The following is an 18,198-nucleotide window of genomic DNA, read 5'->3' on the forward strand; positions in this document are numbered from 1 at the left end:
CTTTTTATATTCGATATCCACGATAACCGATAAAACCCAGCGCGCGTTGCTTTTGGGTATTTTTTAGGCCCATTGTCGGGTTGAGAATGACAATCTGAATTTTGCACAGTAGGTTCGATTTGAAGCGACATTTTCCCTGCCATATACAAATCTGTAAATTCTTATTGTTCGAAGGGTGTGTTGCTTTCCGCAGTCCTCTTAACTCGATTTTAACCGGCTTTAAGTATCATTTGCAGCCACCGAATCAAGAAACACGCAACATGTCTCGCGGAAGTTCAGCCGGCTTTGACAGACACATCACGATCTTCTCGCCCGAGGGACGCCTCTACCAAGTGGGTGAGTATCTTGGTACTCCCGGCTCCTCCACCCCCGATCTAACATTCCCGTATCCCCCACAGAGTACGCCTTTAAGGCCATCGCCCAGGAGAACATTACCACGGTGGCTCTGAAAAGCGGCGACTGTGCCGTGGTGGCTACCCAGAAGAAGGTGACCGAGAAGAACATCGTGCCCGAGACGGTGACCCACCTTTTCCGCATCACCAAGGACATTGGATGCGCCATGACCGGACGCATGGGTATGGAAAGCGCAACTCTTGATTCCTTGTAGATTCCGGCATGAGTCAGTCTATGTTTTTCTATACCCAGTAGGTCTTTTTGTGAACTCATAGATGTTAGGATCATATGTTTCACAAACCGGGGTGTTTAGAACAATCCATTGTAAATCCAGAACTTTTAAAATTTGGCATTAGTTAACGTTTGAGATTTTTGTAAAATCGAGGAACTGGCTTAAAAGAGTTAAGGGACTTTCCCTAAAGTCAGACTCAAAAGTTTGTAGATATATAGGGAATCAGGTCTTAAGACATTAAAAGTTATGCTTGGTCTGAAACATCTGTTAGCTTATTTTCATAGATTCAAGCTGACCTGATTCTGAACATGCAGTAGATCATGCCTGTAGATCCTTCTAATCGTTTCCCTTCTTTACTCTAGCTGACTCCCGCTCGCAGGTGCAAAAGGCCAGGTACGAGGCCGCCAACTTCCGCTACAAGTACGGATACGATATGCCCGTGGATGTGCTGTGCCGGCGCATCGCCGACATCAACCAGGTTTACACGCAGAACGCCGAGATGCGTCCGCTCGGTTGCAGCATGGTGCTAATCGCGTACGACACTGAGATCGGAGCCAGCGTTTACAAGACGGATCCGGCTGGCTACTTCAGCGGATTTAAGGCCTGCTCCGTTGGTGCCAAGACCCTGGAGGCCAACAGCTATCTGGAAAAGAAGTACAAGAACAACTTGTCCGAGGAGAAGGCCATCCAGCTGGCCATTACTTGTTTGTCCAGCGTACTGGCTATTGACTTCAAGCCCAACGGCATCGAGATCGGCGTGGTCAGCAAGACTGATCCCACTTTCCGCATTTTGGACGAGCGGGAGATCGAGGAGCATCTTACCAAGATCGCTGAGAAGGACTAAGTTCTGCCCCGCTAGCTGTAATTTTGTCATATTTTATAAAGCCTCTCCTTGGATCTATGGTTAAATACAAAAATGCTCTTGGCTTGCATTCAAAACTAAGGCAAAGACGAAAACGGTTTTATTTTTTCTTATGCACCTTACCTCCGTATCGCATCACAAATGCGTTAACATCGAACTTGCGCTTACACCCCTGATAGTTCATGTATCGAACCTTGCCGAAAATGGCCCGCTCCTTCCAGCCCATATCGTGGATTCCCCCAATGGACCACATGCAGCCGACATAGCCGTTGGGATCGCGTCCATCGAGGCTGTACTTGTCGTTCAGCAGGATCGCATATTCCAAAGCCTCCTCAGGGGTGGCGGTCCACTCGAGAATCTTCTTGGCCCAGTACATGCGCAGAAAGCCATGCATTTTGCCCTCGCGCACCAGCTGCAGTTGCGCCGAGTTCCACAGGTCGTCGTAGGTGAGGGACTAAAGAGATTAAACCTTATTAATTGTATAGCTTAGGGAAAGAGCTTCTGCAGTATACCTTCTCGAGTTCCTCTAGGCCATAACACGGATCCCTTTTATCCTTGCGATGTGCATCTAAGGTTTGATATGCCCACGAGCTCAGACCTTTTAAGCTATCGTAGTGTTCGTTGTAGAAGCAAAAGTTGTCCGCCAACTCCCGACGAACTATGGCCTCCTCACAAAAGGCCTCTGCCGAAGCCTTGTGTTGTCCCCGAAAACGTTGCACCTCCAGGGCGCAACGCTGTGCCGAAATCTGGCCAAAGTGCAGCCAAGGGGAGAGTCCGGACAAGGCGTCTGCCATGGGATCGTTGCGTTTGTCATTGAATTTGCGCAAGCGGCGAGTGCAGAAATCGTAGAGTTGCTGACAGGCCGCCTTGTAGCCCGGTTTGGCCCATTGCACCTCGTCCACGTCCGTGTCGCACTGCAGCATGTCATAGGCAGCTGTCCAGTCCACAGGTTTCGCCTCCTTGCAGCCCGTTCCATGGGGATGCCTTATTACAGGTGGAAATTCGGTGAGAAACTCCCCTAACTTCGAGTTGATCTTGTTGCGAATGGTGCGGGCAGCGTACTCCTGCTTATCCGAGGCCACCCACAGGGGAACCACATTGTGGGCATCCACCTGAACCAGCGGCACACTCTTGGGCAGCGCCTTGCCCACATCCTCAACCCATTTGCGCGGCAAACGCAGTGGGGCAAAGTCGCAGATTACGGCTCCTATGTCCTTGGATTTCACGAATTCCGGCAGCTTCTCCGCGGCATTACCCATTAGCAGGTGGAATGGTATGTCCAAAGAGCGGCACTGCTGCTCCACCTCCTGCAAGCCGCCCATCATGAACTTGTAATGACGAATGGTGGCATTCAGAAATTTGGGAACCAGACAAAAGACAACCGACAAAGGTAGTTCCAACTTGAGAGCCAAACGCTGGGCGAAGAGCAGAGCCCAGTTGTCCTGAACGCGGGTATCGCGGGACATCCAGTAGACGATGCCTCCTTTGCTGGATTCCTCTACATCTTCGGTTTTGGACAGAACGCGCGCTCTTTTCTTCCGGAAAGAGAACTCTTGAATGCTGGCTGCCGTGCAGACTCGCTGGTGGTCCAGGTGTATGAGAAACTGCTCGAAGTTCTGGTAATCCGGCTTGGAAGCCAGCGAAGCCTTCGAAGTGGAAGCCTCCTCGTCACTACTTTCCTGCTTACTTTTGTCCACTTTCTTGGGGCTGTCCTCCTTTTTGGAGGACTTTTTGGAGGGACCTGCCTTTGATACTTTGGTCCGTTTCATTATGTGAAGCGGGAGGACCTGGTTAAGGAAATAAAATCCTAATTGGTGTTCTAGTAATTCAGTATAACTCACAATCTTAAACGATTCGCGCCAATAGGTCGCAAGTGTAAACATAACTGTTTCTCGGGGTGGCAACTCTATCAGCTGTTGTAAGCAGGGGGTGAATGGAGAATGTAGCCGCACTTTGAATACCCTTCTTTGATCGAAGTCGAGAAGTCACAAATTATTCCGCTGTATGGGCTACTTGCATTCATCAGTTATTAATTTAATAATATTTTGTAATTTAATTGAATAATACAAGATTATTTTAATATGTTGTTGGATGCACATGCATAGTGGAAATACTTTCGCGTTTGTTATCGAGTTACCTATCGGAAAATCCCGAAAATACCAAACAACCAAACCAAATCAAGAAATCGGCGCATTGATCACGATATCTTACATTAATCGATTAAAGAAAAACGCAGCTCTAAAAGCGCAAAATAAAATCGACGCTCTGACGCTTTATATTTGCTTGCACTTTGGAACTTAATAAAACCATTGATGGAAATGGACGACATATTGGACGAGTCAACGTTTAATGCCAACATTAGACGGGCTGCTCGATCCACTCTTCTGCGAGGACCTGAACAGTCGATTCATAAGGAGTTGATCGAATACGCAGCGTCCTCTTGCCGAATGTTCTACATTCAGGACGCTTCCGCCTGGCAGGAATGGGCAACGACAAACGAGGCCTTCCAGGACCTCTCCGCCCAGGAAGTCTGTAAAATATTCCTGAACGACGTACTGCCCCAATTGGACACTTACGAGCTGTCGGAGAAGGTCAAGGAACGCTTGAAGCTCTTGGACCTGCATCCATTCTTCCGACGCGTTGACCATGGCTATCAGTATACTCCCGATTGCGGCCTGGCAAGTCGATTCGTACTGCAACCCCAACAAGATTTTATCCTAACTGGCGATATCCAGAAAGCCAAGGTATTTACAGTAAACCATTCAATTTCATATGTTTATGTACAATGTATATTTGAATTTTTTGTAAGTTTTTAAATAATCTTAAAATGATAACTATAAACCAGAGCGAAAAGCATCTGACTCTGGTTCAAAAACTCAATTGATAATTACAAATCACTACCCAACACTTATGAGAGACCAACTCTACATACAATCTACAAACGAACTATGCATTTCTCTTATTACTTCAGGAAATCTAAAAGTGTTAACTTTTCCGGTATCCTTACCGAAAATAACAAAAGTTATAAATTGCAGAAATTCATTTATAGACGTCATTAAAGCAACTGAATAGTTCGTCATATCTTATTAAATTTCCTTTCCCTTTACAGAAATGTGAGTCCGAAGGAAGATCCCAAATCGTGCTTATAGACAACGAAGAATTAGAGCGGAAGACCTGTGTTGGGTACAACAGCAAAATCAGTCACGAGTCTGCCGTTTTGTTTTCGGCGTTGCTTTCCACGGATCAGGAGCTATCTATTGGCCAAATGCACGATCTGGGTGAGATTCACCATCGTTTGCGACAGGCCAAACAGAATTTCGAGGACCGAGCCAGACTTACTCCATTCCGTGAAAACATCGATGGTCTAACTAACGATGTAGAGGTCTTCGCTAGTGTGAAATCAAAACTTTGTAAGGTAATGAGTGATCTTAAAAAGTAGTAGAGAAGATAAGATATTTCATTACTTCTACGAAAACTGCGAGATTTTAATTTGCAATTTGGTTTACCATTTAAAGGAACACATATAAAGCATTTACGTTAACTCTTTTGTATATACAATTATTATATGCATAACTGCAATACAACATTTACCCTTATTATTGAATACATTAGTAATAAACCATGTACTTTGTAATTGAATACTTGAATAATTTGTATTATTGAAACACAACAGAATTCTTGTCATTATAAAAGAAGCTAAAAAATAGTGATGTGAACATGCTAATGATTAAATTAAATGAAAAATATTAACATCTTATTGATTTATCTTGGTTACAACTCTTTTTTTTTGTGTTATGCAAGTTTTGCGGGCAAAGCGAAAGATAATTGGACTCTATCGATTCTTAACTATATATAAAATGTTAACTTATTAGGGCAATTCATGTTTTGAATGTTATAAGTTATAGCCGTTAATCTGTAAAAGGTTTAACCGTTACGGTCCCTGGTTATATCATATATTCGAATAGCCTCTTAAAGCCAAAAAGAAAGAAGATGGTAAAGTTAGAAATATCTAGGTATTCCCTCATTGAATTAGCTCTTAATCTTAATACTTACATAATAAACGGACCTTGCAAACAGTTAGTAATTTAAAATATATTTAGTTTACTAAAAAATGAAAGAATTCCATAATGTTCCAAGAGAACTATCGTGTCTCCATAATCACAGCGACGCGCCAGGCCAAATTTAGTACCTTATCTGTGCTGAATCATTTTCGCTGTGCCGCTATATTTAATTAACGGCAGCGATCATTGCAGTTTTAGCCGTCAGTCAAGTGAACAACATTAAGAACAAAATGCAGAAGATTGCACTGCTGCTGGTCGCCTTCCTGGCTGCGACCGTGGCCCATCAGAAGCCTGGATTGCTGCGTGTGCCGCTCCATAAATTCCAATCGGCCCGCCGCCACTTCGCCGATGTGGGCACAGAACTGCAGCAATTGCGCATTAAGTACGGCGGCGGCGATGTCCCCGAACCGCTGTCCAACTACATGGACGCCCAGTACTACGGACCCATTGCCATTGGCTCGCCGCCGCAGAACTTCCGTGTGGTTTTCGACACCGGCTCCTCGAACCTGTGGGTGCCCTCCAAGAAGTGTCACCTGACCAACATTGCCTGCCTAATGCACAACAAGTACGATGCCAGCAAGTCGAAGACCTACACCAAGAACGGCACTGAGTTCGCCATCCACTACGGTTCGGGCAGCTTGTCCGGATATCTATCCACGGACACTGTTTCCATTGCTGGCCTGGACATTAAGGATCAGACATTCGCCGAAGCGCTCAGTGAGCCCGGTCTCGCTTTCGTGGCCGCCAAGTTCGACGGCATCCTGGGCCTGGGCTACAGCTCCATCTCCGTGGACAAGGTGAAGCCCCCGTTCTACGCCATGTACGAACAGGGTTTGATCTCTGCTCCGGTGTTCTCTTTCTACCTGAACCGCGATCCCGCCTCCCCCGAGGGCGGTGAGATCATCTTTGGCGGCTCCGATCCAAATCATTATACCGGTGATTTCACCTATCTGCCTGTTACCCGCAAGGCCTACTGGCAGATCAAGATGGATTCCGGCTCCATTGGCGATTTGGAGATCTGCAAGGGCGGTTGCCAGGTGATTGCCGACACCGGCACCTCGCTGATTGCTGCTCCATTAGCGGAGGCCACCTCTATTAACCAGAAGATCGGTGGCACTCCCATCATTGGCGGACAGGTGGGTACCCCAAATATTAAGAATTCCCTGGAAAGTTATTATTCCATCTGCTTTCCCCTTTCAGTACATTGTTTCTTGCGATCTGATCCCCAGTCTCCCCGTAATCAAGTTCGTGTTAGGCGGCAAGACCTTTGAGCTGGAGGGCAAGGACTATATTCTCCGCGTGGCACAGATGGGCAAGACCATCTGCCTGTCCGGCTTCATGGGCATCGACATCCCCCCGCCAAATGGTCCCCTGTGGATCCTGGGCGACGTTTTCATCGGCAAATACTACACCGAGTTTGACATGGGCAACGATCGTGTGGGCTTCGCCGATGCGAAATAATCGAACAAAGAAAAGTATACTTAAAATTTGAATTGTAAACATTATCGATCCTATTGTGGCTTTATCCGAAGAAGCTACGGAATATATATGTATTAGCTATAGCGTTTCTTTGTTTGATTATGAGTTGTTTATGCCAACTTTTGCTTACTTATCAGCCGAATGTATTTTGCTTGCTCTGCTATTTGATAAGCTCCCAAGCATTATATATTATATTATATATATATATATTATGTATACGGGTGAATTGCATTTGTCATCATCAGTGGCGGGGCTAACTGAAAACGAATGTACATGGCTGTCTGACAAGCTTTTTCCACTCAATTATTTTGTATATTGTATATTCTTCTATTATGTGATTCGTTCCAGCAGAGCGAAGCTTGAACCAGCCGGCTGATAACAAATCTCGGGGGCTCAACGGCTTCCTCTGTTGTCATTTAATTAACACAACACTGCAAAGTGCAGAAAATTCGACTCACATTTCTTTTGTGCATATTATTTTTTGGAGGATCAGAGACTTTTTGGGACGAGTGTTTTGAAATTTACTTCTTATATCAACAAATTGTTCTTTATATTTTGAGTCGTCTTATCTGCTTATTCCGATTCGATCGCTTTGAAGTCAAATTTGTAGTTTTTAACAATGACGAGTATGTTTTTACGAGTAATTCCTCTAGCTTCGTGTTTTGTCTTATTGCGACGTTAAAAAATAAATAGATGTTACACTATTGTGCTGTCAAAAAAAAAATGGATCTTTATGGAACATAAGTACTAGGTAGCACTCGGTACAAACCGGTTGCTAATTCGTAGTCATGTGTAATTTTAGTATTGTAAATTTCTAGAAAAAAAGGTTTAGATTGTCGGAGTGCATTTCTATGAATGTATCGAAACAAAAAAAAATGTTGGTACTTAAAATGTGTCGCTATTACATGGTAAATAAATTAAACTTTTCATTGACACCCATCAAACTTTAGATGCTAATAGAGTACTTAGCATATTCGGAAAATATTAATTCTACGGATTTTCAGGTATTAAATATCTATCGCATTTAAATCAAAGCGAAAGATTTTATAAGTACTCAAGTTGCTTAGAACCAATGTTCTAAAAAATCTTAGTTTCACAATATTATTATCTATACTTTCTTATATATTCGAGAAGGTCTGCAATGAATCATCCATATTGATAAAATCAGGCCCCAATCACTGAGATCCGCTACCGTTTTCACCTACATAATTCCATTGTTTTTGCCCGGCCTATCAGCTTGCAGTTACTTGAGATAGCCTTCGACCCAAACCGAAGGAATAGAAAACAACTGGCGCGTGTGGGTTCTTCCGGATCGATGTCAGGTCTGACGTATGTTTGGGATCGGCTGCATTCGTAGAGAACTTTTCGGCGGACTAAAGAATGCCTCTATTAGCTCACCAGATTATCAATGGAACTCCGTGCGCAGTGACAATGCCAGTGCCCCTGAAGTGACCTTTGCACCGTGGCTGAATCAGCACAAGTAAGCGATAGCCGGTGAAGAGGTGTTTGTGTAGTTGCGAGAACAATCTATATTGTCGAAATTGTTTAACTAATCTTTAACTATGAGCTTCAAAATGAAACTGTTTTACATTTTTAAAACAAAATTTAGTTAAGGATTCAGTTTAACAGTTCCCCAATTGATCAAGACTTATTCAATCCGAATTGCTTTGTAACAAATATATTTAAGCTAATTATCGAACAGTATTTGTATAACTTGAAATCTCAAAAATATAAATTAGAATATGCCGGCTGGGGCCTAATTCCAGGTAGCCAAGTTTGACTGTACGATGTAGAGTAAAAGTAGCGGCTGAGTAAATAAGATGACCATTTAATACTAGGCAAAGATACTAAGCTAATAGATACAGGCTGGCAGGCGAGCTGTGATTTGTTTGTTTCTCCGCGAACCCCGCTGCATCTGCTCACTTCGGTTTGACATTGGCCGCCAGTTCGTCGGCGGTCGGCGTGGAAGTGTCAACGGCGGTCACGGCCTCAGAGGCAGGTTGCACCTCCGGCTGAACCTCCACCGTCTTCGCTGTGCTCAGGCTGGGTTCGCGCTCCTCGTCCGACTCCGTGGACTCGCGGATCAGCTGCAGGGGCGTGATCAGCTTGCCACCAGCCACCTTGTACATATCACAGGTCTCGTTCACGTAGCGATTGAAGACGTCCGGCTTGTCGGCGTAAACGTGATGGCCGGCGCCTGTCACGATCTTGATGTCCACCATGTTGCTACCTCGCTGCGACTTGATCTTCTCCCCCGACGAAGAGTCGATCCACGATCGGGAGCCGTAGATGAATGTGATGGGTATGTCGCTGCGCACGTCCTTAATGCGGTGAATCATGGGATGCTTGGCCCAGCCGAAGGACTGCATCATTGTGTGGAAGGCGGACTCACCGCTAGGGTTCTGAGCATTGCACTGGTGAATGTACTGCGGCAGCAGGTTGATGTCCTCTTCGATCGTGCTCTGGAACTTGCGCATAATGTCCGGCCGCGTCTTCTGCACCACCCACTGGCCAAAGGGTCCGGCGGCGCGCAGAGCCCACAGCGGATTGAGCGGGGTCAGGACTCTAGCTATGGCCCGCACCCAGAGCGGTATGGTTTTGCCGTTGGTCGAGTCCGAGGGCTTCTCGGGGAAGCCCCAGGGGTCGGCCAGTATCAGGTGCTTGACTCGCTCTGGGTATGTAAGCGCGTAGCTGGAGGCAATGAAGCCGCCCATCGAGTGGCCCAGCAGGATCATGTCGTTAATGTTCATTTCGCGGCGCCATTCCTCCACCGATTTCACAAATTGCTTCTCGCACACCAGGGCATCCTTGGCGAACAGCGGTCGCGAGCTGCGTCCGAATCCGAGGATGTCCATGGCGTATACAGGCCGACCCTTGGCGAAGGCATCCAGATTCATCACCCACAGGGCAATGCCCGCTCCCAAGCCATGGAGCAAAACCAAAGGCACCTCCTTGGACTCTGTGTTCATGCTGATGGTCCAGATCTTGTCGGCCTCGCCCACCGCCGGACCAATGTCTACGAAGAAGCCCCTGTAGGGCAGCTTCACGTAGGACAGTATCTTCTTCTCGACGGCGCGGAGCATTGTTGGTGAGCTGGATGTCCAGTTACACAACCATTTCCAGAGAAAGAATCTGTTGTTTCGGGGATCCTGCGAGAGAAAGAGAAAGTGACGAGTGAATTTGGGAGTGAAACTACAATAACAGAGTGTTGTGGGTTCGATGGGCACCTCTTGCCGCTGGCTATGCGATCCATGCCAGGTGTTCCCAGCCGAAAATTACTTAACCAGCGGCTGTGAGTCAATTGCGCAGTTGTTTTTGCAAAATGGGGCCAGGGAAATGGGGATATTTTTCTGTTGTTGAGGGAACTTTCGTAATTTCAGCAGGCAAAGCCGACTACGTTGGTGAGATGGAGCCGGACCTGGGCCCACACTGCTTACCTCTAGGTCCATCCCCTTGGATCCCGATACCGCGCACGATCCCTGCGCGACTGTGGGCAGCGGCAGGTTGGAAATAGAGGCGGAAGTAGATGTGGGCGGCGGATCCACCACGTCGCCGCTTGCCAATGCCAGCGGTTCGCTCATCTCGCTCCCGTTAGCAACGATCTGGGTCTCCCACTTGTGATTTTTATGGGACGACGACTGAGGAGTGGTGTGTGGTGTGCGGGGGGTCTGGTCTGGTTTGGTTTGGTCTCTCCTAACAATAATAATATTCCGCCACCATTTGCGCGCTACGTGCGTACCCGTCGAAAGTCGAGAGTTTCATGAAAATTCCAACGAAAGTAAAATCAAATTTGTACCCCTTTTAGTACTGCCGAGTTGTGATGACTTTGAACTTCTGCTAATGCTAATGCTCAGCGCAAGTGCTTGGGTTTGTTCTGCCTTTGATTCGGGTTTCGTGTCACAATTACATGTTATCTATTCTAATGGTGAAATACTTATTGTTGTTGCTAATCTGGTGGGAAGAGGCACTAACTAACCCACACAAATAGAAAAACAAACAGAGTGCGGTCACACCGTCAGCTGGCCCGGTCAGCTGCTCGCCGGCAGTGTTGAGTAACGCTTGGGCTGGGGCATGGACGTTGTTGTGGGCGGGAAAAAGGGATCCCATTAAAAATTAACCCTTTGGTTTTCTAAAATATGTCCCTTGTTTTGTAAAGATTTTACTTATTTATCAATAATGAAAGTGATGTGTACAACGATTTGGCATTGTCAATTACTTATAAGTAGACCTATCAAAATAATGATTACATAACCAATCATTCAAATTTAAGACAACTTTAATTAAGCTTAATTTTGCATAAATTGAACACATTTTTAATTTGATGTGTGAAAATAAATATCTGCCCACATTTAGAATACTATTATATTCAAAATCCTATGCTATTCGGTAAAACTTGGAAATTTTAAATTGGATTTCAGGAAACCTGATTTGTAGATTTTGTATTGTCAACATAATTGTTATGTATGTTATTTATATTTAAGTTTTTAATTAGTTAGTTAGTTTTAGTTACATATTATTCCCGTGGCGTTAACCAAATAATTGCAGAAAAAACCCTTCTTTTAATTTAAAGAAGTTAAAGTTTTTTTATATTTGATGGGTAAAAGGAAAAAATAAATTTTTTAACGATTCTGTTACATGTTCTGTTGTTATTGACAACCAAAGCTTATGCACTTTTTGTTTTTAACTTAAATTTCCTTAAAGCAAAAGGGATCATACCTTTATTTATAGTACTGCTAAATTGCAAAAAAGCCTTTGGAAATGAAAAACTTTTAAAGTAAGTCCTATAGTTCTAAAAAATCACCATTTTAGAAAATCATTTTAGAACAGAACCGAGTCCTATAAATAGGGCCTTTCGCAGCTGGAGGCCCCGAAGAAGAAGAGCAACGCATCACTGGACCCCCGGCGTAAACGGTCACTTTAACAGGGACGTGCTCCAAGAACATTGTAATTTGCAATTGCTCCGCACATGGACGGCATAAACAAGTACAACGAATTTGTGGCGCTGCACAAGCCGCAGCTGGAGTCCTCGGCGATTCCGGTGCACTTTTGGCCAGCTCTGTACCGGAAACTGGCCACTGACACCTTCGATGCAGGCGAGGCACTGCAGCTAATGCTGATCGAGTACGACGAGGATGAGGAGCAGAATCCCGCCGAGGACGATGACAGTCCCAATCCGGTGTTCGCACTGGGCGTGGCCAGGGAGCAGGGTGTGAAGGCGGCCGATCCTCAGGCCATCTATTTGATAGACCACGCCTGGACATTCAGGCTGAGCGGCGCCCGGCAGCAATTGGAGCAACACTCTCAACTGGCTGACCGACTGTCGGCCATCACTGGCGTGGATTTGGAGTTGGAGGACCGCGTCGACAAGATCCTGCGCCGCCTGTGGAAGTACTGCCAAGCCTACTCCATCGGCAGCGAGGGCTTGTCGGATGAGGAGCGCCAGCCCATCTGGTATGTAATGGACGAAGTGGGTTCGGCGGTGAATCACTCAGATGATCCCAACTTTCGGCTGGTCCCGCTGCTCTACCTGAACACCCAGACCACGTACAGTGTGCTCTTCCCGATTCGCGACTGCGAGGCCGGAGATCAAGTCACCCGCGATGTGGTGGAGTATGTGGCCAAGGAGGCGCCGCAACGGGCTGTTCTTCTTCTGCCGTGGCGCGATGCGGATCTAACGGGCGAAAGCTTCTTGCAGGTGGAGCCCCGGGCGGATTACTTCACCAGCGGTCACATCCCTGAAACTTATCCCAAAGACAACACTGATCCACTGCCAGCCAGGTCGCGGTGCGATCCCCTGAAGGTGTACGCCGAGTACGAGGTGGTGCGTCAGCATCTCACTTCGCCCGAGTTCATCCTGGTTGGCAGCGAAGACGAGGCCGATGTCCTGTGGCTCACTCATCATTACAAGAAATTTGAGGAGCTTGCTGATCAGTCGCCTGGCAAGTTTATCAACCAGTTTCCGTTCGAGTACGTGATCACCATCAAGGATCTGCTCAGCATTGTGGGGCGACGGGCGGCCAAGGAGCACCACAATGGCCTTACGCTGGAAACGTATCCCAGTTGGCTGCCCACCACCTATAACTTGTCCACGGAACTGATAGAGTTCGCCGCATATTACCAAACGAGAGCAGCCAAGGGCCTCGATAACCACTGGATCATTAAGCCCTGGAACCTGGCCCGCGGTCTCGACACCCACATCACGGAGAACATCAAGCAGATTGTGCGTCTGCCGGCTACTGGGCCGAAAATTGCCCAGAAGTACATCGAGCGACCGGTACTCTTTAGTCGCGAGGAGTTGGAGGGACGCGTAAAGTTCGATGTACGCTATGTGATCCTCCTGAAGTCCGTGAAACCCCTAAAGGCCTATGTACACCGGAAGTTCTTCTTGCGCTTCGCCAATCATCCCTTCTCTCTGGATCACTTCGATGACTATCAGAAGCACTACACGGTGATGAACTACCAGGAGGAGGCTCAGCTGCATCATGTCAAGTGCGACGACTTCCTGACCCTTTGGCAGGAGCAGTATCCGGAGAACAATTGGTCGACCCTGGAGCAGCAGATCTGTAAAATGCTCCACGAGGTGCTGCAGTGCGCCAGTCAAGCGGAACCACCCTGCGGAATGGCACCTTGTGCCCAATCCCGCGCCCTGTACGCAGCTGACATCATGCTCCGGTGGAAGGATGATGAGGAGAAGGTGATGGAGCCGCAGTTGCTGGAGATCAACTGGACGCCCGACTGCAAACGCGCTTGTGACTACTATCCCGACTTTTTCAACGATATTTTCCGGCTGCTCTTCCTGGACGAGGACAACGACGAAAGCTTTCGGCTGCTGACGGCAGACAATTGACATGATGAATCGATCAATAAACATGATTTCCTAATGCTTAATGCTTATTCGTGTATTTCATTTCGTTTAGACTATACAAAACTTAAATAGCTTGCAATTTGTACAATATACAAGTAGGTGTGTGTATGCTTCTATGCGTGGGGAACTAAGTGCTAAAGGCTTAACTAACTAGGACAGCAAGTCAGTTGGTGGTGTGGCTTACGGTTCTATCATAGCTTGGACAAGTTCTATAGTCAAGAATTTAGTGTAGAGTTCAAAGAGTGAGCTTACAATTAACGCGTCTACAATTCTCAATTGCAAATGGCACTTGATGAACGATGAACAATGGTAAATGGTAAATAGTGAAATGATAACTATACAGGATGATATCCCAAGAATTTATATTAGAGTCGATGCTAACTTTAACTTAAGGCAATTTCAAAGGCACCCCCAGTCAAGCTAAGTTCACCGTGGAACGGAAACGATAGTCTATCCAAACATAAGGCAAATATGTTATAGTCTTCTATAAATAAGCTGTCAAGGGTCTTGTACTTGGCTTAGTTCTTCATTCAACACGTGGGATCTTGGCTTAACTCTGAATAATACATGTACGAACTAATAGTGTGAAAATGCAAGTTAATAATGTCAATGAATGAATCTTAAACTAGCTAGGTGGTACACCTAAAATATCGCTTACAGCTAAGGCTTGACTACAACCACTAAACGCAGGAATCGTCAAAGTCCAGGCGTATCTTCTCATCAGCGGAAGCTAGCTTATGTATAGTCTTTTTGATGCGCAGCGCTGGTAAGCGCACGTTGGGGTTTTGGTGCCAGCACTCTTTCATGAGCTTGGACATGCCAGCCAGTAACTAAAGATTTGAAAAAATTAGCTTTACAACTCTTATTGTCGATTTCAACGAGATAGTCTTACCGAATCTGAGCTCCAGCGATTGGGAATGGAAGGCCTGTAGTTGTCAATGCAGACCACCTTGCGCATATCCTCAAAGCTGGGATCCATGGGCACCACATCGTAAAAGGGCACCTTGTACTCCTCGGCAATGCCGCACGAGATGGTGCGGCGACAAACCTCCCACAGAACCAGTCCAAAAGCATAAATATCCGTACGGCGCAGTGCCTCAAAGCATTCCAAATCGATGCTGTGGGGGGAAACAAATTTTAATTTCAAAACAACCTGGTAGTAAGCCATGAAGTACGCACCTCTCATCCAGGACCTCTGGGGCCATATAACGTTTGGTGCCCACTTTGGGATTGTTGCCCAGGTCCAGTTGTCCTGTGACATGCGAATGGGTGACGGCCAGTCCAAAATCGGCTATCACGCAGGACCCGTCCGAGTTGACCAATATGTTCTTAGACTTCAAATCTCGATGAGCCATCGCTGGCTTGCCTTGCTTGCCGAATATCTCTGTGTGCAGGTGTACCAGTCCATTGGCTATCGATAGGCAAATCCACACCATGTCGTTGTGGCTTAGAGCGTTGCGGTTCAGGTGATCGAAGAGCGAGCCCAGCGGGAAGTAGTGCGTCATCAGCCAAAGTTGGGTGCACGAGTTGCGCGACGTCATGTCGGAGCCGATGAAGCCGAGAATATTTTCATGGCGGAGCAAAATGGTGCTGAAAAATAGGGTCGGTTATTATTGATGATTCATAAAATGCAACAGGTGACGTGACAATGACGTTTAGTTTTAAATGTATAATGTGGAATAATCTTAGGCACCTTTTCTCATCTTTTATACAAGTTTTAATTTAAAAGCTGGTTGCAAGTTATTCCAACAATTAAATTTCGTATATTAAATGAGAAAATATACACCAATTTTCAGGATTTTCCTTTTAAAACTTATATCTTGTTTGATTAACAAATTTAATTAATTAAACCAGACAAAAAAAGATCTATGTAAAATGAAGTCCTCACCTGTAGATTTCTGTCTCCCGTTTCCAAGACTCTTCGTCGCGACTGAAGAATATTTTGACGGCAATGCTCTCGCCGTGCCAGTGACCGCGCCACACCTCGCCGTATTTACCTCGCCCAATGCACTCGATCAGGGTGACCTGTTTGGCCAGAGTGCGCTGCACCAGCAGCGGCAGTCCACTGCCCGATCCCGAGGTCACCGAGTGCTGGAGGTACTCCCTCAGTGTACTGTCACCGGCGCTGGTGGCCCGCAACAGCTCATCATTGACCAAATAAGCCTCCGGATCCTGCTTGGTGCGCGAGGCAGCCAATCGTTTGCGATGGTTGCGACGGATAAAGAAGATGGTCACAGCGCCCAGCATCGCTATGATCAGAAATGGCCCCAAAATGGCGGCCGACATCTTGCTTATATTACTGGTATTGGCCGTTATCACCGTAACATCATTTGCAAATGGCAGCAGTTCAGGAAATTCTCCATCATTGCAGTGGTCGCCGGCACAGCAGACCATATTGACGAACTTCGCCGTATTGCGTTTGCTGGGGCCATTGATCTTCAGCGAGTTCTGACTGCAGTACATAGGCAGATGGTCCGGCGAGGTGATGCAGCCACGGGACACGTGCTCCTGTCCATCGGCGTCTCGGGTGCGGGACTTCCAGCACTGTGGGAGGGAAAACATAGATTTAGTTATGTATTCTAGCAATTTCAGTAGGTATAACTCACCTGAATGGCATTCTGGCAGGTATGGGAAAGTTCATAGGGATCCAAGCAGGGTGGCTCGCAGGAATAGCATTTGTATCTGTTTAAAGAGAGGGTTTTAATAATATTTACTATAAGTTTCAAAAGAGAGATCTCTACGTAAATGTACTACTGAGGAAAAAAGTCACTCGATATCTTAAGAAGTAGTATTGAATTGAAATTTTAAATTGAATATTAAATTAGTTTTGCGTCTATTAATATTTTATTAGCATAGGGCGTTTCTGAAATCTCTGACAATATTCAGGACATGAAAATATCCTTCAGAAAAATCCTTCTTTGTATTAAAAATAGCTGTTTTTGCATCTTTTCAGAGTAATTTGAATGGTAACTGCTTAATATTAAAATTTTTAGATCCTAACTCCGAGTGAAAAGGAATCGGCTCAACGAGATTTCCTGGGACACCTCGATAATATCGAATTTTCCATCTAATTACTGTAGTTTTTACCTTCTTTTCATGCGGCGCTTACTCTTAATGTGTCTCCTAATCAAGGATTAGCAGCATGGTAAATGAGTGGGAATAAAGGTTAGCAATACAGTGGATTTTGGACAAAAGCAGGGAATACAAGCTATGAGAGTTAGAATCAAGATTGAAGATTACCTGGGATGCGTCTGCACAGAGTTTTGGGGGACGGCAGGGAACTCTTTGCCATTGAGATGGGGTGAGGATAGGGGCTCCATGTCTATATCCGGAATGTCCTCCCGCAAATGATCACTGATTTCAGCTGAAAAACAACAAATGCACATTAAAGCATACATATGTATGTACATCAGTGGTCGGCAGCGGCCTATCTAGTGAGCATAGGGAAGTGTTCTGCCCATCCTCTGCTCGCTCACGTATAACGTACATGTTCGTGTGACTTCGGCATGGGTCTTCGGGTCATTTTTTTCTCAACTTCGGCTCGCTTTTTTGTTGCTGCGGCAGAGGATCTCAGTGCAAAGCAGAGAAACGTCTCGCTTCAGCACGCCGCGCGCAAACTTCGTGTTTGTTACACTCACACTAATGCAAGGCAAACTTGTGATGGTATGTGTGTGCCGACCACTGATGTACATACATCCGCGCAAGGCCCCACCACTACCACACGCACACACGGGCAGCCAGCAAGTTCTGTATACACACACGGAACTCTGGTGTGCGTGGGTAAATCATTAAGAAAATGCACTTATGCTGCAAAACGCCCACGACATCCGTTTATATAATGCGTTCTATGTTGCTTTTTATGGGGGGTTTTTACTCATTGGCTTGCCGAGAACACCTTTTCACATCTAGTCTTGCAAAGTACGCAGCACAATTGGATAGAACCGTAGCATATGAAAACAAATCGGACCCATCCAAAACACTTGGGCACTTTTCAAGCACTTTGTTGGGGTCTTTAAACCCCTTACAGGCCGCGTTTCTCATACGCACGCCCATATAAAAACACTCATTAATTGATTAACACTAATTAAAGCCCACCTCTGGCATTATTGTATATTGAAAACGACAATAGAAAAATTAAAAATAAATTGGACTCCATTGCTCCATTCCGTTTTAGAGTGCGTAAAGTGTGCCCAGAGGGGGGTGAACACGAGAACGCAAAAACATAAAAATACCAAAAATACCGGGTCTTTGAGTTTTCTGAATTGCCTGTAAAAATATACCAAAGCATTGACCACACACACAAACA

General features: G+C 45.9%; 7 protein-coding genes across 10 annotated transcripts; 4 read left to right on the forward strand and 3 right to left on the reverse strand.

Moving 5' to 3' along the window:
• Nucleotides 1–25: 25 nt before the first annotated feature.
• On the forward strand, nt 26–1,582 carry LOC108010228 (proteasome subunit alpha type-6). The gene is made up of 4 exons (XM_017075073.4): nt 26–175; nt 237–336; nt 399–575; nt 988–1,582. Exons 2-4 carry the CDS (start codon nt 261–263, stop codon nt 1,467–1,469), a joined length of 735 nt encoding a protein of 244 aa, XP_016930562.1. The 5' UTR covers nt 26–175; nt 237–260; the 3' UTR covers nt 1,470–1,582.
• LOC108010227 (deoxyribodipyrimidine photo-lyase photorepair) lies at nt 1,553–3,434 on the reverse strand. Its single transcript, XM_017075072.4, has 3 exons — nt 3,329–3,434; nt 2,000–3,274; nt 1,553–1,941 (listed from the first exon to the last, which is right to left on the reverse strand). The coding sequence occupies exons 1-3, from the start codon at nt 3,368–3,370 to the stop codon at nt 1,588–1,590; spliced, it is 1,671 nt and encodes a 556-aa protein (XP_016930561.2). The 5' UTR covers nt 3,371–3,434; the 3' UTR covers nt 1,553–1,587.
• Nucleotides 3,435–3,718: 284 nt separating this feature from the next.
• LOC108008951 (uncharacterized) lies at nt 3,719–5,244 on the forward strand. The gene is made up of 2 exons (XM_017072862.4): nt 3,719–4,231; nt 4,597–5,244. The coding sequence occupies exons 1-2, from the start codon at nt 3,800–3,802 to the stop codon at nt 4,924–4,926; spliced, it is 762 nt and encodes a 253-aa protein (XP_016928351.2). The 5' UTR covers nt 3,719–3,799; the 3' UTR covers nt 4,927–5,244.
• A 458-nt stretch (nt 5,245–5,702) lies between these two features.
• cathD (cathepsin D) lies at nt 5,703–7,110 on the forward strand. The gene is made up of 2 exons (XM_017074234.4): nt 5,703–6,684; nt 6,749–7,110. The coding sequence occupies exons 1-2, from the start codon at nt 5,779–5,781 to the stop codon at nt 7,007–7,009; spliced, it is 1,167 nt and encodes a 388-aa protein (XP_016929723.2). The 5' UTR covers nt 5,703–5,778; the 3' UTR covers nt 7,010–7,110.
• A 1,579-nt stretch (nt 7,111–8,689) lies between these two features.
• Nucleotides 8,690–10,980, reverse strand: puml (pummelig). 3 transcript variants are annotated; one of them, XM_017074230.4, is made up of 3 exons: nt 10,824–10,976; nt 10,465–10,754; nt 8,690–10,176 (listed from the first exon to the last, which is right to left on the reverse strand). In XM_017074230.4, exons 2-3 carry the CDS (start codon nt 10,606–10,608, stop codon nt 8,947–8,949), a joined length of 1,374 nt encoding a protein of 457 aa, XP_016929719.2. In that variant the 5' UTR covers nt 10,609–10,754; nt 10,824–10,976; the 3' UTR covers nt 8,690–8,946. The 3 variants fall into 3 exon arrangements, with proteins under 3 accessions (XP_016929719.2, XP_016929722.2, XP_016929718.2); XM_017074233.4 differs by lacking the exon at nt 10,465–10,754 and having other exon boundaries at nt 10,824–10,980; XM_017074229.4 differs by having other exon boundaries at nt 10,465–10,976.
• A 938-nt stretch (nt 10,981–11,918) lies between these two features.
• On the forward strand, nt 11,919–13,915 carry TTLL12 (Tubulin tyrosine ligase-like 12). The gene has a single exon (XM_017074509.3). It carries the CDS (start codon nt 11,994–11,996, stop codon nt 13,872–13,874), a length of 1,881 nt encoding a protein of 626 aa, XP_016929998.2. The 5' UTR covers nt 11,919–11,993; the 3' UTR covers nt 13,875–13,915.
• sax (type I BMP receptor saxophone) lies at nt 13,901–18,116 on the reverse strand. 2 transcript variants are annotated; one of them, XM_017074510.4, is made up of 8 exons: nt 17,988–18,116; nt 17,133–17,256; nt 16,980–17,015; nt 16,499–16,574; nt 15,781–16,436; nt 15,072–15,482; nt 14,785–15,010; nt 13,901–14,722 (listed from the first exon to the last, which is right to left on the reverse strand). In XM_017074510.4, exons 1-8 carry the CDS (start codon nt 18,046–18,048, stop codon nt 14,573–14,575), a joined length of 1,740 nt encoding a protein of 579 aa, XP_016929999.1. In that variant the 5' UTR covers nt 18,049–18,116; the 3' UTR covers nt 13,901–14,572. The 2 variants fall into 2 exon arrangements, with proteins under 2 accessions (XP_016929999.1, XP_016930000.1); XM_017074511.4 differs by lacking the exon at nt 16,980–17,015.
• Nucleotides 18,117–18,198: the final 82 nt, after the last annotated feature.

Source organism: Drosophila suzukii, chromosome 2R, assembly GCF_043229965.1.
Source record: "Drosophila suzukii chromosome 2R, CBGP_Dsuzu_IsoJpt1.0, whole genome shotgun sequence".
In the NCBI taxonomy this organism is placed as follows: domain Eukaryota; kingdom Metazoa; phylum Arthropoda; class Insecta; order Diptera; family Drosophilidae; genus Drosophila; species Drosophila suzukii.